The 25820-nt window shown below is 51.0% G+C and overlaps 1 protein-coding gene across 1 annotated transcript; it reads right to left on the reverse strand.

Moving 5' to 3' along the window:
* Window positions 1-308: 308 nt before the first annotated feature.
* On the reverse strand, window positions 309-15412 carry LOC8025905. The gene is made up of 4 exons (XM_040503971.2): window positions 15155-15412; window positions 14984-15081; window positions 13318-14844; window positions 309-1633 (listed from the first exon to the last, which is right to left on the reverse strand). Exons 3-4 carry the CDS (start codon window positions 13803-13805, stop codon window positions 1057-1059), a joined length of 1065 nt encoding a protein of 354 aa, XP_040359905.2. The 5' UTR covers window positions 13806-14844; window positions 14984-15081; window positions 15155-15412; the 3' UTR covers window positions 309-1056.
* Window positions 15413-25820: the final 10408 nt, after the last annotated feature.

Below are 25820 nucleotides of genomic sequence, written 5' to 3' on the forward strand. Positions count from 1 at the left end.
CTTCCATCCCATCTTGTTGCCGTTCATGCTTTTCTGCGTCTGTATTTATCTTGAACATGACGGTAAACCTGAGATTAGGGTAGGAAAAGGAAAACGCAAAGGAAAACAGAAAAAGAACAGGCAACGTCTCAAACTCAGCTTTGAGTTTCAGACGAACAGGCAACGCCTCAAACTCAGAGCTGAGTTTGAGACGTTGCCTGTTCTTTTTCTATCTTCCTCTGCGTTTTCCTTTTCCTAACCCAGTCTCAGGTTTACCATCATGTTCAACTTACACGAGCTCGCCTGTACACTGACTATATTTTTTTTTGGGTATTCATCTTGTCTTCTCCCACAACAGGAGCAGCCTAGGATAGAAAACCTTACGCAATTATTTCCTCATTATAAATCGAGGATCTCCAGTTTCATCTAAAGTAACTGAACAGCTAGTGTGCTCGAGGTGCTCACCCCAGCAAAGTAATGGGCCCAAAAAAAGGAACTAAGTAAAACGCCATGGTATAAACATTATGCCCAATAACGGAAACATAACCGTAAAGAGTGCGCTCTCCAAAGATCTGCCTAACGGCGTCGCATGATACATCATGCTCGTAGGCCCTCGACACTTGCGGGCGTTTATGCAATGATCATCCAACGTCATCTAACTCATCGCTGTAAGCACCGCTTGCACGTAAAAAAAGAAATAAAAAAGAAAGAAAACGTAATGAGATTAATTTTGAGTCGAGTGCTGCATGGCAAAGAAGTCATCTGAACCTGCAACCTTCGGAGATGACGTTTGTGGTATACCATGGCTTATGTGGTATACTTGGGTACCATTAATGAAACACGCAACCAAAGTACCCACCCTCTGTGTTCCGCCACAACTTTCGGGTGAGCCTTAGATATTGCTGGTAACATTTTAGTTACTTCTGTAGACTGTTTATACAGAAGCCACATCATATCGAAAAGAAGCCACCATCTTTGAGGCGTCCATCCCCGGATCACCCCAAGGCCTCCAGCAGGCGCTACCAAAAACGAACGAGGTCTATTATACGTATATGCAATCCTGACTTAGTGTGGTCCTCAACCTTGGAAGGCGGCCATCATGAGGAACAGTCCAAAGACGAAGTAAAACACGAAGTAGACGTTCTTTCGCGGCAAGCACCGCGACGTCAGCACATCCGAGGTCCAACTGAGGTTCGTCGCGTTGGAGCTCATGTCCACCACCACGTACTGTCCGGACATGAAGTCCAGCGGCAGCGAACAATTGGTCACGTTGTGGCAGATCAGCGTGTCGGTCTTGTAGCTCTTCCGCTCGTCGTACACAACCCTGTCCAAGTAGAAGTGCGCCACGATGGTGTTCGGCGTGACGTACAGCGGCGGATTGCTGGCGAAGAACATGTAGTAGAAGTCTGACTCCTTGACCGAGTAGGTGACGTTGTGCCTGTGGTCGCCCCGGTCGTGGGCAGTGCCGCAGCTGTACGTCCAGCGCAGTGGGACGTGGAACAGGGCGTTGTTGCAGACGCTGATGCCCAGCGTCTCGTTGGCCATCAGGCCCTCGCTGCTCGAGATGGTGGACGACTGGTCGTCCGATTCCTCCGAGGATCCCTGGTTCCGCTCGTCGGAGTCCTCGTCCTCGTCCGAGCCTTCGAGACCCAGCCTGCGTAAGACGCGAGGGCAATGTTGTTAGTTTTTGGAAATGCCGGGAACCACGGCAACAATGATTATTGTTGTACGGTTGGCCATGGTAAGGTTGTACGGTCGCGCGCGCACCTACGACCAGCACGAACTTTGTGATTTTTACGGGCTCCCCCCTCCCCCCTAACACACCCTCAGGCTGAGTCCAACACTCGCCCCCACCAAGAACTTTCTACACAAAGTAGACAAAGCTATGGTATGCAACCCCCTGGCGCCCCTCCCAAAAATTTGTGACACCCCCGCAGCCTGACAATTCTTAATAAACCACATGCAGCTAATAAACTATGAAAGACAGATCTCCCCACGTTGCCAAGTGAGCTACTTTAGACACTGACATTTCAGTAAACGCAGGACGTGGCTAATCTCGAGCATTCTCATTGGTCGTCCCGCGGCCAATAAGCAAAGAACCAATCACAAAACAAGAAGCCTGGACATAAAGGCCCGTTCACACACTTACGACCGAGTGTTTCAAGACCTAAGCCGTTGCTGGGGTGCAGGTCTTAAGCCGTCGGAAGAGGTATAAAAACCGGTCTCGTCTCAGCCTTACTCGGTTGCAAGTGTGTGAACGAGCCTCAACACACCACGTCCTGACACACCACGTTGACGTGACCCGAACACAAAAAGGCCCCGTCACACCCCCTCCTGCTCTCACTGAAAGAACAGCGGTGAAAAATGAAAGGATCTTATTAAGAAGGCAAATAAGCACCTTAGTATACGTTCTCGGGGATTTTAAGTGTTTATCGAAGGAACCACCGCCATTACCTTCATTAAAACTTGGATTCCAAGTTCCAACACTGGTCTAACGAATCGTCCAAACAAATTATTCGATCTGTCTGCGTTCTTGGTTGTTTTACTTTTTTTCATCTTAACAATTAGGTTGAAAGCAGGGGCGCATTATTTTTAGGTGTGTTGCCCTTCTTCATTAGCACGAAACTTATACCCTTGTTACACGGGAACATTTAACTGCAGTTACGCTAAGCCACAGATAGCGCACAATACTTGCGGACAACATTCTGCGGCTATGCAGCCAAAGCCATGGGCGAACGTGCGCTTGAGCATCTATCGAAGCAGTGTGCGCGCGCTCTTCACTTCTTCTGAAATAGCTGACAGAGAATATAGTGCGGTATCTGTGGTGCCGCGCAACAGCAGTTAAGCTGAGTTAACCGCGGTTATGTGTGCCCGTGTAACAGGGGTATTACATACATATCTAAACCTAGAATTTTTATTCCCGTCTCGCTCTTTCTTTTCTCAATAAGCATTTGATTCGGCTCAGGAAAAAGTTGCATAAGAAAATTTACGTCGAATTTGTGCGCTTAGAGGTTTTATTTGTACATATCACAAAAGTGCCGCCAACTGAATGGGTACTAATGCGTCGTTCACACTGAAAAGACCTCAGAACGTGGCCGGACATTGCATTATATATTTTCATGGAACTCTTCCACCACCGATTTGGTTGGATGCCTGAATACAGCTAATGGCGTGAAACAATGCGCATACTTGAGGAGATAGTCAGAATCAAGAGCTAATTATATTTCTTAGATGTGACTGTGTGTCAATGTTTTCTGAATAATACGTCAATGTAAATCATCTTTTCTTTTATAAGTTGTTCACTTGTACCGCTCAGGACGAAAACGTTCTTGTGTTCAACTAATACGTTTTCAAACATTTCATTAAGTCGTTTATAACTCAATGGTCATTTTAAATAATTGTACAATCGCGCGGGTCTTTCTTTTCTGCATGAAGTATATAGTAACTGTTAAACACACACACACACACACACACACACACACACACACACACACACACACACACACACACACACACACACACACACACACACACAAACACACGCGCACACACACACACACACACAAAGAAACATAAAGCAAATTAGTCAATTTGATTTAACGGGTGCGAGAAGTCCGAACTTCATGCATTTCTTATAATCCTCTTCCTGCATCATAGCCCGTGTACGGGCGGCTAGACTTGTACAAAACCGCCTATTTTTATTTCTTCCTGTTTCGGGTTTTAGATTATGATATTTCCAAAAGTTGCTTTTCGGATTTTGGGTATCCCCAGTAAATTATATCCTTATTTTCTTACAGAACAATCACTTCCAAGACCGTTGGAAACATTAAATTGGAAAATGAGGATGGGTATGGAAAAGGTACTCGTCGTTGTATCTGGAACAATTATTAAAAGAAAAAAAGTCAGATGTCTTGAACAACTCGCAAAATTCAACATGCCGTCAGAAAAAAAAAAAAAATCGGGTCTAAAACGAATTTAAAACAGATTCAGAACTCAAACAGGTTCAAAACGAATCCAGGACAAATTGTTGGTTTATAGTTGCATATTAGTCTGCTCAGAATTATTATTTCGGAAGTCCATAGTGCCATATTATTTTGTCCGAAACGGGTCTTTTGAGAAGCCCCAGTCGGATATACCACAACTCGCCGTTTACAAACAAGCCCGCGTTTTTGTATGCACCGCGCAGAGACCTGCACCGTGTTGACTGCAGCATCACCGCCGTGGCGTGACATCAGAGTCGCGCATTGTTCTGCACCAACGTGGCAAAGTTGCACCAGCGTGGCAACGACGCGAACTGCAGTCATGTCTCGTTAAGGGCACAGGGTAAGGTAAAATTGAAAAAAAGATCGATTTTAGTTTTTTTTCGCAATTTGAAAAGCTTAGTTCTTTCTGCACATTTTCCATTGTCCCAGTGTTTTTAGAAAGCTATATTTCGGGCTGAAAATCACTTCTTCCGAAAGCAAGTAGCAGGTGACCACGCCTCCTTCTGGGATACACTCCCTGTTTATCGATGCATTCTCCAACAAAACAAAATCAACACAAGACCTAAAAGCTTGTCCAGTAACAGATAATCTCAAAAAATTATTTCGCAACTATTGCATAGCTTTTTTTCAACCAAGACAATCACGAGACGCGGTGCACGTTTTTCCCAGGTGTGTACCGTGTGTACTTTCAAGCGTTTGTGTTTTCGTAACGACAAAATGGCGCCATTGAATGCTGTTCCTTTACTGAATGGTGGCAGCATTGCACAAGCCAATGTTTTGAAGTTTTGTGGATGGAACCCTGTGTGGAAAGCCATCAAGTGGCTGAGGGAAGTTGACGTCACTCTAATATACTTTACGGACCAAGCGACATGGCAGGTCACAAAAGAGGCCCGGCAAGCAAGGCGATAAGCCTAAAGGCGAAGACATGACTTTAGCAATGCCTTTCAAGCTGGCGGCTATTGAAAAAATGACTCTGAGGCTGTTGGTGCCAATAGAAATTCGTTATTCACCATTTTTTTTACTTTAAACTCAATTATCTCAAAACAGTGTTTTTTAGTACATAGGTACCATTTTTTCCTTAACCTGACATTATAGAAGGTTGATTTTTTATTTCTACCACATACATGGCTGTTCAAAAATACTGAACTAAAATTAAAAATGTGCACCTAGCAGTTTTTGAGTTAAAGTTTTTAATACATGATAAAAAACTAAAATTACAGTACTAGAATATAAAAATATAAAAAGAAAACTTATTTTAGATTGAGTAAAGTTTGGTCGTTGTTCTTCTTGGCTGGCGGCTTGGTAGTTTGGTGGACGATGGAGGCTTTTGGGGGTTACGAGTTCAAGACATTTATTTACATTACAAACTCTGTACAGTTTTATGTACAAGTAGGGGAAGTTTGCATCTCCGTCGAACTTCTTTACAGTCGTTCCAAAGCAAGCAAAAATCGCCCCTTCCCGCCCCGACACGAGCTTTTAAAACCTCGGTCTTCCTCGCCCTCGGGAAGGGATCGGCCAATAGGTTTGAAACCCCTCGGAGTCACGTGCTGCCACCCGTCCAATGTCCGACAGGGCGCAAACAGGCCCATTCGTCAAGTTTCCAACGGACCCGAGGTGACAGCCCCGTAACTCCGACAGTGGTCGTCGTCCACGTCCTCGTGGCGCCACAGGGAGCCCCTTAGTCGAAACCCGATCGGCCACGGGGCTGCGCCCGGCAGCAGCCGCCTTCGTAAACAAACAAAAAGATGACACTTCTCGCGCACAGCGACCACCCGGGGGCTGCCCAACCTTCATCGCACCAAGGCGCGCAGGCTCCTAACGAACCCGAGGGGAGAGCCCCCTAACATCGGTGGTGGTCGCCGTCTTCTCGGAATCGCAGCGGACCCCTCGGTCGAAACCCGACCGGCCGCGGAGGATTCGCCAAGTGGCAGACGCCTCCGCAAATACAAACAAAAGAAAACACTCCCCGCGCCCAGTGACCACCCCGGAAGGGCGACCAACACGGCTCGCCCCGAGGCGCTCCAGCTGCGGACGGGGGGCCGCTAACAAAATGAACAAAACGAAACACTCCGCGGCGTCGCCCAACCTTACACCTCCAACGCAAAGACTGTTGTACGGCGTATAGACCGACAACAGTACACAAAATTCGACGACCGGTGACGCTTTGCCGGTTCAGCAAAGGGACATGCTTCACTTATACGCTCATGATAACCTTTCTATGGGGACACAAAACAAACAAAAAGAAACGATCACGATTAGACGCCACGCCAGTCTCGCACGACGAAACCGCCACTGCGCCGCCGGTGAGTTCGGTCATTTCCCTAGGCGCTGTACACAGTTCGGCCGGCACCCTGCGGCCCCGGTCTGCGGTGCCCACCTGGGCGAGCGGGAACATTCACCTGCTCCCAAGGGCAACGTGGCTCCGCGCTACACATCACTCCAACTGTTATTTCGGAGTCGCGACAGGGCGTCCGCGTTCCCGTTGTTTACCCCTTTACGGTGGGTGACCACAACGTCATAACGCTGCAGCGCCAGAGCCCACCTCGCCAGTTTAGCCCCGTGTGGTGTGCTCGCGGTGAGGTAGGTCAGGGGGTTATGATCCGAAACGACGTTTATCCGCGCCCCAAATAACCAGTAATCGAACTTCTTCAGAGCCCAGATTATGGCAAACGCCTCGCGTTCGATTGTCGACCAGCGCATCTGGGTCGGCGTGAAGCGATGGCTCGCAAAGGCGATGGGCTTTTCTACGCCGTCCCCTCTCATCTGTGCCAGGCAAGCGCCGGCAGCTGTTGCGGACGCGTCGGTAAAAAGCCAGTAGGGTTGATTCGGTTCGGGCGTGCAGAGGGCCACGGCACCACAGAGTGCCGACTTTAATTTTTGGAATGCCTCCTCTGCTTCGCTGGGCCACGGTATCAGGTTGGGCACCCCTCGCCTTGTGAGCGCGGTAAGTGGAGTCGCCACCTCGGCAAAGTCGCGTACATACTCCCGATAATACCCCATAAGCCCCAACACGCTCCTCAACTCCTTCTTGGTCCGCGGCGCAGCTAGCCCCTCTATCGCCGCGAGCTTGTCCGGATCGGGTCCGTGGGAACCCGACCCCACTACGTGTCCCAAGTACTTTATATGCGCCTGAGCAACCTGGCACTTCTCAACGCTAGCCTTTAAGCCTGCCTGCTTAAGCAGCTGCAACACCACATCCACGTGCTCGAGATGTTCCTCCCAGGAACTGGAAAATATTGCTATGTCATCCAGGTAAGCGGAGGCGTACGCCTGGTGCCTGAATAACAAGCGGTTTATCATCCGTTGAAAGGTGGCCGCGGCGTTCTTCAGGCCGAACGGCATCACCTTCCACGCGTATTGCCCTTCGTGCGTCACGAAGGCCGTTAAATGTTCGCTCTCGCGAGCCATGGGCACCTGCCAATATCCGCGGCGCAAATCGATCACGGTGATGAACTTCGCGCCCCCGACTCTAAAGATCAACTCTCTCGGGTTTGTCATTGGGAACGCGTCGGGGAGCGTGGCGGCATTCAGCCGCCGATAATCAACACATAAGCGCACCGTGCCGTCTTTCTTGGCGGCGCACACGATTGGGTGCGCAAACGCGCTTTCGACAGGGTAAATTAAGTCCAGCTCGAGCAGTTCGCGAATTTGCCGGCTAACCTCCTCTTTGAGTAGCTCGGGAATCCGGTACGGGTGCCCCGCCTTGGGTTTATGCCCCTCCTCTAGCTCAATCTTGTGCTGGCCCACCGTGGCTCTCCCGTGTGCCCCGCCGAATACTTCGCGATGCTCAGCGAACACGTTTAAGATCTGGTTCCTTAACTCTGCGTCGAGGTGTTCCAGTTTTGACACGGGGAGCTCTCCTGTGCCGTCCGAATCTCCCCGAGGGGCGTACTCGACCTCGCCAAAGTCTTCGTCTTCGTGGAATACCACTCCCACGTGCCCTGCTCGGGCATAGTAGGGCCGAAGTCGGTTTGCGTGCGCTATTGAAATCTTTCGGTCGGGCCCCTCTAACCGGTAGGAGTTCTGCCTCTCTGTCCCGATAACGGTCAAAGGCCCGGTCCACCTCGGCGCCATCTTACCTGTTCGGTTGCAATCGAACAGCAAAACCTTGCCTCCCACCTGGAAGGACTTCTCCCGCGCGTTACGGTTGTACCTGTCCGTGTAATCGCTCTGCTGAATACTGCTGCTCAAACTGGCCATCTCCGCCGCTACTTCCAGCTGCTCTCGCAACTGTTGTAAGTACTTCGCGGGTTCTTCGCGAAGAGTACTGGGAACAGTCACCTCACCCGTCCACGTTTGCTGCAGTATAGCTAGTGGCCCACTAGGGTCTCTACCGTAAAGCATACGGAAGGGAGACACCCCGGTAGTGTCGTGCGGCACCTCTCGGTAAGCCCAGAGAACGAAAGGCACAAGTTTATCCCAGTTCTTAGGGTCGCGTTGGATGACATGAAACAACATATTCTTAAAAACGCGGTTCCATCTCTCCACGGCTCCGTTGCTCTCCGGGTGTTCTGGCGTGGAAAACCTCGGGGAGCAACCCAGTCTTTCGAGCATCTGCTGCGTTAGCTTCGCGGTAAAGTTCGTACCCTGATCGCAGCACACGGTCTGGGGCACCCCCGTACGACTGAACACGTCTAGGAGGGCCTCGCACGTGGCCTTCGCAGTTAGTGAACGAAGGCAGACGACTTCGGGCCACCGAGTACAAAGGTCCACCATGCAAAGAGCATACCTGTGACCCCTCGATGAGGGTACGTCGAGAGGCCCGATTATGTCCACGTTCACAGCCTGGAAGGGATGCTCGGGACGCGTGAGGGGCGTAATCGGCACCCTATCCTTGCGCCTCCTATCCGATCGGATCTGGCACCCGTGGCACGACTCGCAGTGCTTAGCTACGTCCCTCTCTAAGCCAGGCCAATAGAAGCTGTACTTGATACGGAGCTTCGTTTTCTTTGCGCCCAGATGCCCGCCCCAGAACGACTCGTGCGCGAGGCGCATCACCTCCTGTCGCCTCTCGCTGGGAAGGACCAATTGCCTGACCTTCGAGCCAGCAATTGTGTCCCAGTGATACAGGAGCTCGCCCGATACGAACATCCCTCCCTTGCCCTGGCTCGCGTCCTCCCACGCCTTTCTTAACCCCGCGTCATTTTTTTGTGAATCGCGGAATTTAACAGCCTCGCTTGGCTCATCTCGGTCTATATCGGGATCCTTAGCTTCCTCTCCCCTTTCGTCCGTTACGGCGCCCGCGAGAACTTCGTCCTCGTCGTGTTCCCCGCCACTCTCTCTGCCGACACTTGACTCCCCCGAAGTTTCCCGCTGAGACTCAGAAGAGAGACCGGCGCCTCCCGAAAGTAGCGCCCAGTCCTCTCCCGTCAAAAGACAGTCCACTCCAGGGGCAAGCTCGTCGGTCAACGCGCACACGATGTTTATCTGCGCGCCGTCCACGACCGTGCCGTCGTGGCGGAGCTGCAGTGGCAAACGAGCGAGCTTGGCCGTTATTGCCTGTCCAAAGGCTGAAATCAAGCGTATGGATCCCGACGGATCCCCTGCACTTGTCGGCAACAATCCTTCCCGGATAACGGTTATCTCACATCCCGTATCGAGGATCGCGCTTGTCGGGACGCCAGCGCAAACGATCTCGACACGTTGCAAGCTGGAAGTACAGGCGGACCGCGGTGGCCCAGTCGCAAGCTTTGCCACCAATAACCCCGAGTTATCTGGTCCCGGCTCGTCCTCTCCCACTACTATCGACTGGATCCGCGATACCTTCGAGTGGGCCCCAGGGTGGGCTCCCAGCTTTGATTTCCGAGTCGGACAGTCCCTTGCCAAGTGCCCCTCTTTTTGGCACTCGTAGCATCGGAGTGGACGGCCACCCCTGCCAGCCCTTGCAACCGGCGCCGCGCCGTTATCCCCGCTAGCCTCTACCACCTTCGCGAGGCGGCCCTTCCCCTCAGCCTCCTCGAACGTCTGGAGAATTTTGGCGATCTCGTGTGCCTTCATCCATCCCTCGCCTTCGCGCAGAATCACATACTTCAGGCTGTCCCTGCTCAGACCGTTTTTTACCCGATCCGCGACCATCAGTTCGACTAGGTCTTGCTTAGTGTCGGCCCCTCTCGCGTCAAGGTAATAAGTAAAATAACCCCTCACCCTTGACGCGAATTGGGTCCACCCTTCGTCTTTTCTTTTGGACGCGGTTTCGAAGCGCCGGAGGTATTCCCCCGGCGTCAGTCTCAGCTCCTCTAGGACGGCCGCTTTCACCCTTTCGTAGTCGGCGACCTCCTCCGCGCTCAGGCTAGCGAAAAGGTACCTCACCCTCTCCGACAGTGCAGGCATAATCAGATGCACCCGGTTGTTTTGGGGCACCCCGAACGTCGAGAATATTTTTTCGGCCTCCTCAAACCAAACTGGCACGTCCGCGTCGCAAGGCAGCTTACGGCCTTTCAGCACCTTGGCACACTGTGAGAACGGGTCCATACGACAACCCTCGCTGGAGTCCGACCCAGAGCTTGACTCCGGTCGAGTCGTCTTTCCATCTACCTCAATCCGGCGCATAGCGATGCGCTCTTCCGACTCGAGTCTGAGCAACTCGCGCGCGTGCTCCAACTCGAGTCGCCGCATCGCAACCGCATCGGACTCGCCCGAGTTTCCCGCTTTCTGTAGCTCAACCTCGGCCCGATCATTGTCCCCCGTCCCCGACTCATCCGCCGACTTCTCAGCCATGCCTCTCGTTACGACCACCATAAACCACTCAACGCTGTACCGGAGCCACGTCAACCCCTGGGAACACGCAAGAAATCCCACTCACCCAGTCCGGGCTAGCCTGTTTCCGTTCTGCTCCAACGTCGGCAGGCGCTCACTTGCTTGCACCCCTTTACGGTTCAGGTGCGCTGAGGTCTGCCGCCGTCTTCAGGAGCTTGTTCCAACAGGGTCCCGGTCCGGAGACGTGTTGCGGCTGTTTCCGTCGAAGAGTCCCAGTGCTCTGCTCCAACGTCGGCAGGCGCTCACTTCCTTGCACCCCTTGACGGTTCAGGTGCTGAGGTCTGCCGCCGTCTTCAGGAGCTTGTTCCAGCTGGGTCCCGGTTCGGAGACGTGTTGCGCCCCTTCCTTGAAGGTTCAGGCGCACGATCCCTTCGCTGTCCTCTTGCCCGAGAGGTACGCCGATACTCTTCCGCCAGCCCTGTCGGCTGCGCCAGTAAAGTTTGGTCGTTGTTCTTCTTGGCTGGCGGCTTGGTAGTTTGGTGGACGATGGAGGCTTTTGGGGGTTACGAGTTCAAGACATTTATTTACATTACAAACTCTGTACAGTTTTATGTACAAGTAGGGGAAGTTTGCATCTCCGTCGAACTTCTTTACAGTCGTTCCAAAGCAAGCAAAAATCGCCCCTTCCCGCCCCGACACGAGCTTTTAAAACCTCGGTCTTCCTCGCCCTCGGGAAGGGATCGGCCAATAGGTTTGAAACCCCTCGGAGTCACGTGCTGCCACCCGTCCAATGTCCGACAGGGCGCAAACAGGCCCATTCGTCAAGTTTCCAACGGACCCGAGGTGACAGCCCCGTAACTCCGACAGTGGTCGTCGTCCACGTCCTCGTGGCGCCACAGGGAGCCCCTTAGTCGAAACCCGATCGGCCACGGGGCTGCGCCCGGCAGCAGCCGCCTTCGTAAACAAACAAAAAGATGACACTTCTCGCGCACAGCGACCACCCGGGGGCTGCCCAACCTTCATCGCACCAAGGCGCGCAGGCTCCTAACGAACCCGAGGGGAGAGCCCCCTAACATCGGTGGTGGTCGCCGTCTTCTCGGAATCGCAGCGGACCCCTCGGTCGAAACCCGACCGGCCGCGGAGGATTCGCCAAGTGGCAGACGCCTCCGCAAATACAAACAAAAGAAAACACTCCCCGCGCCCAGTGACCACCCCGGAAGGGCGACCAACACGGCTCGCCCCGAGGCGCTCCAGCTGCGGACGGGGGGCCGCTAACAAAATGAACAAAACGAAACACTCCGCGGCGTCGCCCAACCTTACAGATTGGTTCAAATAATTCTAGTTCAATGGATAAAACACAATATTTCGAACAAAATGATATCTACATGACAGGAATACTCCTAATAGTCACCGAGAAAAATGTTCCTCAACATGGCCTCAAATGCATGGGGAGTATAGGACTTACCCTGTGCCCTTAAAGGCCTGTTCACACATGTAGCGTACTACAAGCGTAGCGCTGGCCTCGCGCTAAGCGCGTGCTGACGGGAGCGTTCACCAGCTTTGTATCACACCGTCAATACTGTTGTTCATGGCAGACAATAAGTAGCGGACGACACGTGAGAAGCGCTACATCAGCGCTTCGCTCCATGTGTGAACCGGCCTTCATATGGGCCCGGTTATTATGGAAAACCCGCGTCATGGATGAAATTTTTGGCCACTGATCTTCCGCAATGTAATTTTGCCCCGTTCATATGAAAACTCATAGTCCGGATTACGGACAGCTATTTTGGGGACTCATTGGGTAAATATAGGCATTTTTGTCTGGTTAATATAAAAACCAGTCCTCCAGTTAAAAAAAAAAAGGGGGGGGGGGACCAAGAACTCTTCTGAGATATGAGTCAACCCAAGAGGTAACATTGCACACCCGGACGTTCGTTGCGGGTTTTATTCTTATGTCAAATGGGTCATTACCGCTTGCAGTCTACTGTTACTTGAGATCGTGCATGACCTACATCTGGGAACAAAGAAGAATGAAACCTAAAGCAGCTAGGTCACCTCACTGTAAGCTTTGTCACTGTTGGGGAACGGGAGGTTTAGACACTTGCGACTAACCCCGACGCAACCTGTATTTAAGGATATTGGGACTGCCTACGACAGGCAGCGCAGCAGCAGCGATGGCTGTCGTAAGCGGCTTAAAACCCGGTTGCGCCAGAGTCGCTCGTAGTCGGTTGCAAGTGCGTGAATTAGCCTTAACTCGATTGCAAACGGGGAAGGTTACGGTCCAAGCGAGTCAGTCAGCACGTCGTAGGGAGACACGTGGATCAGTAGGTGGGCGCAGAGCTGTCGAAGTCACGGGAGGGGGAGATATGAATGCCGGTTTTGTACAAGTTTTTAGTGACAGGTAACATTTTCTGGGGGACGAGGTGACGTCTGGGACACACAAAAGAGGGTTTGGTAATGAGAGGATTTCCTCCTTCTCCTCTTCTTCAGCTTCTTGGGTTACGCAAAAGCCACCTACGCTGTCGTCTCCGTACTTATGGTAAGGGCTGTCACGTCCCGATTCGTTATTATGGACGACTCGCACTATGAACAATTTTTCTGGGGAACGTAGGCGTCCATATTAACGAGACATGACTATTGAATTTTCCCACTTACTCACCTTTTGTTCTCGAGCGCTTGAAGGCACTTGCCGAGAGCCTTGGAACCACGGATGAGCGAGAAGGCAGCCCCCGAAAGTCTCGAGCAGACGGACACCGTGAAGTTGGAGCCTTCGATGAAGTAGAAGCCCCAGTACTCGTACGTCTGCTTGGGCACCGCCATGGTCAGGTTCAGATGGAGCGTCCGATTCTGTGGCCTCGTTACGGCGGACTCGGCCTCACGGAAGACGTGCGCGTTGAACGTGTGGTTCATCACCAGCTCTTGGGCCGTGCACCAGACGGTGGACATGCGGTCGTGGACGGGGATGACGTCGGACACCGCTAAGGCCACCAGGGTGTCCTTGTAAACGTTGAAGCGGAGCACGAACGGGTAGATGAAAAGCACCGCTGCGGCGGCCACGAAGGCCAGTGCCAGGAATGGGTGGTGAGAGTAGACACGCATCCCCGGTATCCAGCCACCGTCCAACTTCTGAAGCTTCCTCAGCGTCATTCGAGGTTGCTGGCGGTCGTCGGGACCCGCCTGGTCACTGGTCTGTATTCTCGTGGCATCTGTCTAGCTTGCGGGTGAAGGGTCGAAGAATAATCGCTTCGAGTTGGTGTTCCTCGTATTCGCTCAGCTGGAGCTAGACACAACAGTCAATCATGCGAGCCAACTGTAGATATATTCACTGTGGGATGTGATGCAAGGTATGTTTGCCTCCAGAGACCTCACTGTTAAAAGATGTTTGCACCCCTGGAAAAGAACTAGTGAAACGACTTGCGTTTCTCTGAAGTTGTCTTCTCCTTATTTAGATCACAGCTTCATTCCTGCATTTAGCTTCACATCTAACTTGCAAGAGACACACCTGTTTCAAAAATCGTGGTTGAAGACTGCCCAGCTTTTCGTGTACTCTTGTTGAAGTAGCGCTGGTCACGACACTCTGCTTGCACGAAGCAAAGGTTCATCTACTGTTGAGCGTCAATCCGCTTGAGTATGGGACAAAACCATATCTCAGTGCACGTACGGAATTCGCGCAAAACGAAGTTCGCAATTGTTTTCGTCGCGCGTCGAAGGGTTTCCTTTCAAAGTACAATAATATCCAGTCTTGTTTGCCTTCCACTTGCTGCGATGATGCGTTCGACGTGTTCGCTCCAGGTCGGTGACCTCCCGGACCGTTGACTCCCTCGCGGTTGCCGCTGGCTTCGCACACAACTTAGTGATAGATCACTCGCACAAGCCGAACCAAACCGCAGCCCCCACTGGGTAGTGAGATCGTCTGTCCTCCTGTTCAACACATGTAGTCTTCTCGTCACAATGCAAAAACCACGCTGCTCTATCGGGTCCGCTCGCTTGTCAACGTACTCAGTTTTTCCTCCGGAGATCATCCAAGCCCTCGCTCGGAGGGGCCCTCTCCCCCGAAAGCCCGCTTCCGCAAATAGCTTCCCGCGCTTACCTCGAACCAATCTAAGCACAGCGGAACGTGGCGTCGACACACTTCCCCTGCAACCGAGACCGAAGAACCGCGCGCTCGCTTGACGGCGGCAACAAGCTGTCAGACAAGAGAGCACAACAAAAAGTTTCTTTAAGCAATCAGCGACGTAGAAGCAGACGCCTCTACGCCTCCTCGAAGTGAAGGGCACACGTTCGTGTTCTGTCGTTCACTTTCGGTGGTCACTACACGGACTCACCTTGGAGGGGGGAAGTCACCCCGCCGCGTCATCAAGTCTTGCACAGGTACAAGAGGATATCTTGGTGGCATGGGATCACTTCTCGAAGGTTGCACCAACTGCGTCCACCCAAAGTTAAGAACCAGTCGCCCGACGCTCTCGTATGGAAACCTCGAGTTTGAGCGCACTCACCGCTGATTGATCTTCGACGTTGCCGATGTTTACGGCGCACAGTCTCCTGTTGCTCTCTTCACAGACGACAGCAACATTGCTTCGGATAACACGGCGGGCAGCCTCACGCCGCTCCGTCCGTCCAACCATAGTGGACGCGCGTGTTCACTTTATCTGTTGCCGCATTCTTTCTGGCTTTCTTTCGCTTTTCTCTTTTTTCTCCAGTCGCGTCGCTTACAACTGGCGGCGCTAGCTCCGTGACTCCCCCTCTTTCTCTCGCCAGACGCTGCAGCTTGTTCGTTGCTCTTGCGCAAACCCATTGTTATCTGCGGGGACCCGTTCATCTTCGTGAAGAGAGGCACACCTCTTTCGCCACCTTATTTTTACATTTTCTTTTATTTCTTAACTACGTTTCTGGATCCTGTTATATCTGTTCGAAGCTAAATCGCCCGAGAGCAAGAGTTTCTCGTCACGACAGCTCGCTGATATGCTGGAGAGAGGGTCGGAGAAATCTTTCAGGAAGCACACCGCTTTTTCGGCGTCTTGCCAGGCTTCGGTCGCTGTAACTAAGGGTCGTGTTGACCTCGAGCCTAGAGGACGATTGAGGCACGACCAGAGATTGGACGAGCGGTTATCGGCTTCGTTCTCGTCCGTTGCCGAGCTTCTGACGGCCGGCAGTCGAGATTTCGCAGCCTGCCAAAGCATCGGCTTCGAGAAGCCGATGCACACAACCACCCAGTGCGGTGGCAATCAGTTTGCCGAAAGAAGCTTCATCGACAAACCGTTTCGTCGATGTGCGACGTTTCATCAAGACACTTTGCGACGTTTCGCCAAATGAGACTTCCCGTACACATCGCCTCGGTCGCACATTGCGCACATGTCCAGACGCGTCGAGGTCAGTGCCGTCTGCTCAATATTACTCGATATCGAACGGTGTCGCCACCGTGCGACCGAAATTGTAAGCATACACAAGTGTGGATACAGCGTCGTCGTCTGCTGCTGCTGCTGCTGCGGCCGCACGTTGAGAAGCATGGATCTCGACGACTAGAGAGCCCCTTTCCGGCTGAGCTGCACTCTTCTTATTAAATGAGTGTTGTTCTTGTCGTTGGTTATTTTTTCTCGTGATTTTATTTTAACGTTTCACATGCGTAGAAGTTTAAGAAAGCGAGAAACATCTAGTCGGATGCTTCCATAATCCTAGTACTGTGGTTTGTGGTACCGCGGAACCTATACATTTTTGTTATTTCACCCACGGATATATTTAATAGAATAATGGCTGTTGACTAAAACTCAAAAGTCGCTAAAAAACAAACAAACTGATTGCTACCTTTTAATGGACTCCAATAAATTAATCCATTAGTTCGTGGACCTCCGGCATATCACATGAAATACAATAACACTACACCTTTAAAAAAAAAACTATTTTCATTGTGTCATGTGACATTTGCAGTCTCATTTGAAGCTTGACGATGTGACACCTACGGAAATATATAAACACGGGAATTCTTTTTCAAAGTGAAGTCGTTTTTATGTTATTATTTAACTATTATACGCACTCTCGATGATAGTCACAAAAATTCTGAAGTGATTTACCATAGAAGCACGGGTCCTAAAATGAATTTAAATCTAAGAAATATTAAAGCAGGCATTTTTATTTTATTTTTGGTTCGACTTTTCTAACTTAAGAACGCAGTCAAACCAATAAAGCATCTGATCGCGGTTAAAGCGTTACTTAAATAATGCGAAGGTTAATAAAAGAATTGCCCAGTCCTAATGTGCGCGCGCGAGGTTCGGGCACATGGCGGAGGGTTATAGAAATGTCCAGTGTGAAAGCCGCAAGCCCTCATCAGTAAGAGCGCTTCTGCGGCCGACGCTACTTATGTCGTGGTGCTGTTTGTTTGCTCGGGTCGCAAAGAGCCTACTGCGTTTCAAAAGAAGAGAATTTAGCCAGCAATTTATAATATTAGCGTCTTGGTCTCATTGGTCCTCCTCAAAAACATCGAAGTGGGTGAGTGAATGCACACTACAAAGAAGAGCACGTGTAAAGATGCATGATACTGCGTTCGTCGCTTGCACTCGTTTAATCCACTCGAGACTGGGTTATTAGACCACTTTGTTTTACTTGCCTATGGTTTTCGTTCCAACGAACAGTTTGAGATCGTAACTGGAAGAGGCACTTTTTGTGTAGAATAGTAGCGACTTCGTCAGAACAACCCACACCAGCACATAGTAAAAGGAAACATGGGCTGGCTACAGCAGTAATGCCTTCCTTACTCCTATATTTATTTTTATTTATTTATTTATTTATTTAAAATACCTTCAAGGCCATCGGCATTACAGAGGGGAGTGGGAGGTTAGTGGCAGTAGTACACTTTGCAGCTCAATCTGAGCAGTATAGATTACTTATGGCAGTTCTAAATAAGTGGTCAGGAACAATGGTTGCGATAGATGCGGGAAGGTGGTTGCAATCCACTGAAGTTTTCGGAATGAATGACTTTCGGAATGCATTAATGTTACATTTTAGAATGTCTACTTTATACATATGATCAATCCGTGGCGAAATATAAGACGGATGACTCAGCAGTCGGTTGTGAAGTAATGAGTTAGTATGGTATATCTTATGAAAGAGACATAAGCGAGCTATTTTGCGACGTAAATTGAGGTTAGGCAACGATAACATAGTTTTCATTGAGCTCACGCTTGCGATGCGATGAAAGTCATTAAGAATAAAACGAGCAGAGCGATTCTGAACTTATTCCAGGGCGTTAGTTAGTTTGGAATGACCGGGGTCCCAAATAGAAGACGCATATTGTAATTTAGAACATACCAGCGTTTTGTACAGTGTTAGTTTCAAAGATGAAGGGGCAAGTGAAAAGTTTAAATAACCCAGCATTCGGTTAGCGTTATTAATAACATACTCAACATGCATTTGCCAGGAAATATCTGAGGTTATATGCACACCTAAGTATTTATAAGAAGAGACAGAAAGTAAGCGGACATCTTCGAGAAAATAAGAAGAAGGAAAATTACATTTACGCGATACTCTCATGGCCTTGCATTTAATCGTGTTAAGTTCCATCCCCCATAATCACACCATTTTGAAACATGGTTAATGTCAGTTTGTAGATTCAGAACATCCGAGGCGTTAGTAACTTCTCTGTAAATAACACAATCGTCAACGAATAAACTAATTGAAGAAGAGATCGAATTCGGCAAATCGTTAGTATAGATAAGGAACAATAGCGGACCTAATTCAAAACCTTGTGGTACTCCAGAATTGATGGAGGCGAGTGGTGATGTTTCATCGTTAGCGGTTACAAACTGGGAACGATGAGTGAGAAAACAAGTAATCCAGGGCAAAACATTTGCGTCAATGTTAAGATTAAGTGTTAATAGCAGCAGCTTGTGTGAAACTTTATTGAATGCTTTGGAGAAGTAAAAAAAAAAAAAATGCAGTCTACCTGGGACTCTCGGTCAATCGCTAGGTGCAAATCATGGGTGAATGACAAAAGTTGCGTTTCGCAAGAGAAGAATTTACGACAGCCATGCTGCGCGGTGCTGAAGAAAAGGTTAGATTCTAAAAATTGAACTAGTTGTGAGTAGATGATATGTTCTAGTATCTTGCATGGAATGCTAGTAAGCGAAATTGGTCGATAGTTATCCGGGCAATATTTATCACCTCCTTTGTGGAGTGGCACCACCTTCCCTATCTTCCAATCAGCAGGCAACTCTCCAAGTGAAAGTGACTGGGAAAAATTTGAGTTAATATCAAAGAGCAATACATTTTTGTGTTTTTGAGAAACTTTGATTGAATGCTGTCAGTGCCAGCAGAGGAAGAAAGTTTTAAGTTATCGATTATTTTAACAATACCAATGGGGTCAACAAGAACGGGTCCCATAGGCAAAAAATCACTCGCGTCAAATCTACAAGTAGGCGTGTTAATAACAGTTTGAAAGGACTTAATAAAAACAACATTCAAAACGCGAGCACATTCATCGCTAGAAATTAAATCTCCGTTCGCGGCCTTGAGTGAAATTACGATTTTTTTCTTTTTTACTAACAACATTCCAAAACTGCTTTGGGTTAGTGGCTAACATAGACGGTAGGTTAACGCTAAAATACTCGTATTTCGCATCTTGAATAGCATTTTTGTAAACTGCATTGGCGTTGTGATAAGATTCCCACCGGTTACAGGTACTGGAAGATTTAGCGGCACGAAACAACCTCTTTTTCTTGTTCGATAGCCTTCTCAGTGATGGGTTATACAATGGTGATTGAGGGTGAGACGTTACAGATCTCAGTGGAATGTACTTGTCTGTGAGGATGGCGACTTGACCCTTAAACATATTCCAGTTCTGCTTAACGGAACGCTCGGAGCAGTTAAAAAAGTAGTGATCAACGAAATGACTCAGGGCATCGTTTATAGCGTCGAAATTAGCTTTTCGGTAGTCTCGGATAAGTTTTATCTTTTTTCTACTATTACACTTTGGTATGCTTAGAGATATAAGTAACGAGCAGTGATCACTTAGACCTGGTAGGTGAGCTATTAGGGATACAAGGTCAGGTGTGGAGGCTAGAACAAGGTCAAGAACATTTGCTGACGTGGCTGCAATTCTTGTGGGTTCTGTAACTAGCTGCGATAAGTTAAAATCGGAACACATGTTCAAGAAATCAAAACACTCAGACGAAAATGGATTAGGATTAGGATAGGTTAGCAACAAGAGGGGAATTCATAATAATTATCAGCACATACCTCTCTCAGTGTACACCGTCTATATTTCCAAGGTAGCTAAGAGTTGTGCAGAAACAAAAATCCGTAGAACCTCGATTCGACAATCTACAGTAGCAATACTATGTTAGTATCCGGCACGGGATTCCTCATTTTGTTGCATTTCCAAGCTAGTGAAAAGATACAACTTCCTGAAAAGAAGTATCGTTTCCGGATACAGGCATCGGTCGTGGGGATCGTGCTTCCCTACGCGCGTCTAGAGCAGACGACGCACCCACACAAGCGATTGCTCAAGTTGCAGCCGCATGCTGGTAACACGAATTGATCTTTACTGGAGTACCAAACAGCACCGCACCATTTTCCGCTACAACGTTTTTTCCCCCAAAATACCTTGCAACAAAATAAACGCAAATATCTACAACGTTCCGCTCGCCAACGTGGTATGGTGCCTGGAACGTGTTTCCGATTGGTGTGTTTACCGCGTCCAAAAAAGTGGTCCCTCGATTTCCGCCTGACGACCTCATAGAAGTGTTACGCTGTCGCCGGACGCGATCCTGGCGGTGTCCCAGCAGCTGTGGTGGATGTGGCAGGCGCTTGTTCTGCTGCAGGTCGCTCTTCACTTTGACAGTCCACGGAAGTCACTGCTGCAGGAAGTTGGGACGCCCGGGACGCCGTGACGACAGCGACACTCGCGTTTGCTCGTGCTTTTCGCCAGCATTTGTACGACCAACTGCCAGGATCGCGACAGGCAACAGCATGACACTCCGGCTCCTGTGACGTCATTTGTTGCCCCTTGGGGACCACTTTTGATGTATGGGCGAGATAGGACGCTAAACGCACCAGTCGGAGACGCGTTCCAGGCACCATAGTGGAGAGCCTATGGGGCGGCCATACTTCTATCTACACTACGATGATGATGATAGCACGACAGTAGCACCCCCGCTAGGTCGATCTCGAAGTCAAAAGTACGTTTCACTTTTAGTGCGACCTTAGCCGACGATAGGAACCGATGTAGCGAATCACCCATCGCCAAAGGTGCTTCGTCTCGACATGGGCGGTTTTAGGGAGGCGGATTTAGGGAGGGGGTATCCTGAAGCTTCGTTACACCTCTTGCGACGACGATTCCTCTTCCGATACTCCGCGACAACTTTTCTTGGCAATGCAGTGGAAGCTACAGGCACGCGTTCCCTCTCCAAATTTGAGAGCTGAATAAAGCTGTGCGCGGGCTTTCTTTCTCTCTTTGGAAATGCCAAGAAAAGCTGTCGCGGAGTATAGAAGCAACTGGACGCTGCCCTCAATCAGAGCTTCGACACAGGAAGCTTCATCGGTCCCGATGGGTACCAAAACAGACGATCGTGGCGGCAGGTTTACATGGTCAGCGAGGACTCGGACCGCGGGTGATGTTGCTTTGGGTTCCTCCGGTGGTAGGGCAGGTTTTTGTAGCGTCAACCTGTTCGCTCCCAGGTCGATGACGGCGCCGTATTCGCACAAGAAGTCCATACCGAGAATAACGCCACTCGCACAGTCCTGAAGAACGACGAAGTTCACCAGGCAGGTTTCACCGTGGATTTTGACTCAAGCAGTGCACCTCCCGACAGGTGTTATGAGGTTCCATCCGGCTGTCCGAATTTATGGTCCATCCCACGGAGTTGTCACTTTCCGAAGGCGTCGAGACAGCCGGCCACAGAAGACAATTCACGAGTGCCGACGCGTCATGGCCGTCGATGACTACGTTCAGGTTGTTGGCGCTGTTCCGGGAGCGTCGTTCCGAGGCGTTTCATCGCGGGAAGCTGTCTGGCGTTCTTGGAGGATCTTGTCTTCGTCGGCGTACGGCAACTCCACCTCCCGGAGTTGCCGCGCTTGGTTTTCCCGGCGAGGTATGGGGGACAAACTCTGTCGGAGGGACTGATGAAGAGTTGATTCCGGAAGTCGGTGAGGACGGGGAACGGGATTCTTAGGGTCCAGCCGGTAGCGGAGACGGTGATCGACGCAGGTATTCCTCGATGTCCCTTAACCGCTCTCCAAGCTATGGTCGAGGGTCATTAGGAACGAACCCCGCAGATTCATCTGACGGTAGGGACACCGTCGGTAAATGTGGTCGGCTTCCCCACAGTGGTAGAAAACAGAGCGTCCGTCACCCATGCGCCACATATCGGTCTTCCTCGACCCCAGCTGCCGAGGGTGGGCGTACCGGGCCCCTTCTTCGTTGCGTCGGCAGTGCTGGGGTGCTGAAACTTCACGTCGAGGTGGCGCTTGGTAATGGTGGGCAGCTGGCGGCGGTCGTCGGGCCATGGCGGCGTAGCTGAGAGTGCGCTCGTCCGGTGCTGCCATGGTGACGGGAGCTTCTTGCTAGAAGGCTCCCTGAACCTCTTCTCGGACAACCTCAGTGATGGAAATCAAGGCGGGGCGATAGCAGCAGATTGAATTTTCCGGAGCTCCTCCCTGACGACGTCGCGGACAATATAATGAAGGTTGTCGCGCCGATGCCGCCCTGGCATCAAAGAGCCCATACAAAAATGACCTATGGTCGGCTATAGAAACTTCTTTGTATGGTCGGCTTTAGCTATTTGGCCCAATTAGCTAAATAAGTTCTATGGCTGTTTTTAGAATTTTCTATTGTCGTCTTTATATATGCATCTTTAGCTTTGTCCATGGCCCTATCACTGTCCAGCCATAGCGTTCTTTAGCTTTTCTAATGGTTGGCTCTCTATAGCCAGCATGCTATAGCTGCCTATGGCTTTCCCCTTGGTGCTTTTAGCCATTTATATGGTCTGCTATAGATGGCTGTATGGGTTTTCCTATGGCTGTCTTTAGCCAGCACACTCTGTAAAAAAATGTTTTTCAAGTTTCCCCGACTTTAAAACGCTGCATGGTAGATACAGATACATATACATCACTGACCACACAGAATAGACAGAACACAAGTAGAACACTCCCCCACACAACGTCAAGAACGCAGCGACACCGGACCCCCACTCCTCTCTACGTACCCCATTATTATTTTTTAGGTTTACTTTACTTATTTTGTAGAAAACAACGATGGGTTGCGCGGCCATGCAGGCCCGTAGGTCACCGTTGAGGGGGGAGGGGGAGGGGGAGAAAAGGATAAGAGAAGAAAAGAAGAAAATAAAAGTGAGAGTGTGACACTCATAGTGTCGTCATCGTTGTCGTGTATGGATCAGGCGTATAATGGGCTGCAGTGCAATTGTTCGGCTAGGCGGAGGAAAAGCCGGACTGTCCCTGCGTATGGCGACTAGCACTCGGGAGTGAAATTCTATGTCCATCTTCCTAGGCGGCTGGACCTTCCTGGAACGTCAGTATAGTGTCGCTATATTATGTCGCATAGCCGCGTGCGACTCAAGAATTTGGCTAGCGCGGTCAGCATTCTTTCTGCCTTGGCAGCTGTTGCTGTGGGCCTAATCAGCTCTTCCAGGGTGTCCCTTGGGCATCCGAGGGCGGAGTAGGTTTGTCTTAGTACGTTCCGCTCTTCTTTGCACAGGGGGCACACACATAGAAGATGCTCGTCGTCTGCGGTTACCCTACCTTTACCGCATGCGTCATCTGGGTGGTCCTTCCATTTTGCCAGGTAGGCGGGAGTGAAGGCGCTTCTGGTGCGTAATCTGTGAAGGCCGGCCGTCTCGTTTCTCGTCAGGCGTCCGGGAACTTTAGCGGGTAGGGGTTCATTCTCGAGCTGCGGATTGCGTGCAGAGATAATTCGCCGCGTCAATAGGCAAGGGTCTGCGAAGGCGGGGACCTCAGAAGTGGGGCAGTTTGGCTCGTCGTGGGCCCGGTCCGCGAGAGCGTCAACTGCTTCATTGCCCTCAATCCCGCAGTGCGATGGAAGCCACTGAAAGGCGATCGTCCATCCTACCTTTTGGAGATTCTGAGCCTTGGCCATTACCTCCCGTGCGAGTGCAGGTGCACTGTCGGGTTTCTCCAGAAGTCTTAGCGCCGCCTTAGAGTCCCTGAGCAAAACCAAGTTCCCCCGTCATTGCCAGTCCCAGGCGGAGGGCTGCCAGTTCGGCTGTTGTGGATGACGCATGAAAGCTCAGCTTGTCCATTCTGCTGTGTCCTTCCGAGATCGCCGCAGCCGTAGCTGTCCTTCGTTGTGCTTTCACTAACAAATCTTTGAATGTCCGTGTCCATCCGTGGTAGAACTCGTCGATGTGATGTGTGTAGATACGCTACTGTCGCTGGGGTTACTCTCTTCGGACCCATCTGCGCGATATTCCTTTCGATCTTCACTGCGGGAGGCTCACTGGGCGGCGGTGGAAGTGTAATGTGGGTGGTTGGGCACCCAGCAATTTCTTCAAGGAGATTGACGAGTGTCGCAAGATTTGCACGGCGAGTCGCTATGTTCTTCACGAGTGATACTGTGCTGGGAGTTCCTTGCATCCGTATGATATGTCGTAGAGCCTGCTCTGTCGCTGCATTTTGCACGGTGTTTGTTCCCGATTCTACTAAAGTGTGACGCGGTGATGCCGCCCGTGGGACGCCTAGAGATATGCGCAGTGCCACTCTTTGTGCCTTTTACAAGCTTGCCCACTGTCTGTGGTTGAGGTCGAGGAGTGGGAGTGCGTAGAGCGTTCGTGCTTTGATCAGTCCATGGTAAAGTTGAAGCATCATGGGTTGTGAGGTGCCTCTTCGTACCCCCCCCCCCCCCCCCCCCCCCCGAAGGATGCGAAGGATGGACGTCGTTTTCTTGTTGTTGAGGATTGTGCTCACAGCTGGTTGCCACGAGACTCTGTCATCTAGTTTCAGACCCAGGTATGTTGCTTGCTTTACTAGTGGTACTGGGGCCCCTGCAAGCTGTAGAGACAATGTGAACCTGTACGTCCTGTGTGGCGCATTGAGCAGGGCTACCGATTTTGCCGCGGAGAGGGTGAGGCCCTGTGTCGTTAGAAAATGGTAGATGTTGTCCAGAGCTCTCTGCAGTTCCTTCTGGACGTTTTTCCTACAGCAGCCTCGGTCGGCCGCCCAGGTGGCAATATCATCTGCGTAAACCGCCATGTGCACTGGACGGTTCGCCCGCTCGCCTATCCGGGCTGCTTGCGGGGGCGCCGCCAACGCCACACTGAACAACAGGAGGGCTGAGTACGCTGCCTTGCGGTACCCCTCGTGTCATACGCCTCACTGTGCTGCAGACCCCCGCAGCACTCACTTGTGCCTCGCGGCCTTCCAGGAACGCGCGGAAAAAGGCAAGCATTCGGCCTCCGATTCCCAGTCTTTTCAGCTCTGTCACGATGCTGTTGTGTTCAACGGCATCGAAGGCCTCCCATCCTCGTCGCCAGTGTCACGATCTTTCTAGAACGTGGACGAAGGGGGCCGAAACACCCGCCGAGAAGAGACGACTCGCAGCCTGGTTGTGATGGTGAACGATGACTGACCGGAGCGGCGTGCGCTCAACGGCGTTTATTGGGCGCGGTGATCCATGTTGCCCGCCGAGCCTTGCGGCCACGGACGGGCGGACTGGAGGGGGCGCTACCGACTGGTCACAGATATATCGATGAGAACTACACGTGTTGTTCGGTGTCGGGCCTTGCCGTCCTCCAACGCTGTGACCAGGTCAGCGATGGCGTCCGCTGTGCATCTGCCGCGTCGAAATCCTGCGTAGCACTCTAGCAGAGCTCTTACCGTTTCGAGATGGTGCATCAGCCTGCAGAGGATTATCCGCTCGAGGAGCTTCCCGACGCACGACGTGAGTGCTACCGGACGGTAGGAGTTGGGCTGGTCTGACGGTTTGCCTGGCTTGAGCAGTGGCACGACGGTGGCCTTGTTCCAGTCTTCCGGGAGGCATGCTGTTGTCCATACCTCGTTAAGGTATGCCAGGAGGTCTGGCAAGGCGCCCTCTTAGAGGTTTCGAAGCGCTTGATTTGTCACTCCGTCAGGTCCGGGAGCCGACGTTTTTCGAGGCAGCGATGCGAGGGCGCGTTTGAGCTCATGGAGATGAAGGTCCTC

Source organism: Ixodes scapularis, unplaced genomic scaffold, assembly GCF_016920785.2.
Source record: "Ixodes scapularis isolate PalLabHiFi unplaced genomic scaffold, ASM1692078v2 PGA_scaffold5__190_contigs__length_132052651, whole genome shotgun sequence".
Taxonomy (NCBI): domain Eukaryota; kingdom Metazoa; phylum Arthropoda; class Arachnida; order Ixodida; family Ixodidae; genus Ixodes; species Ixodes scapularis.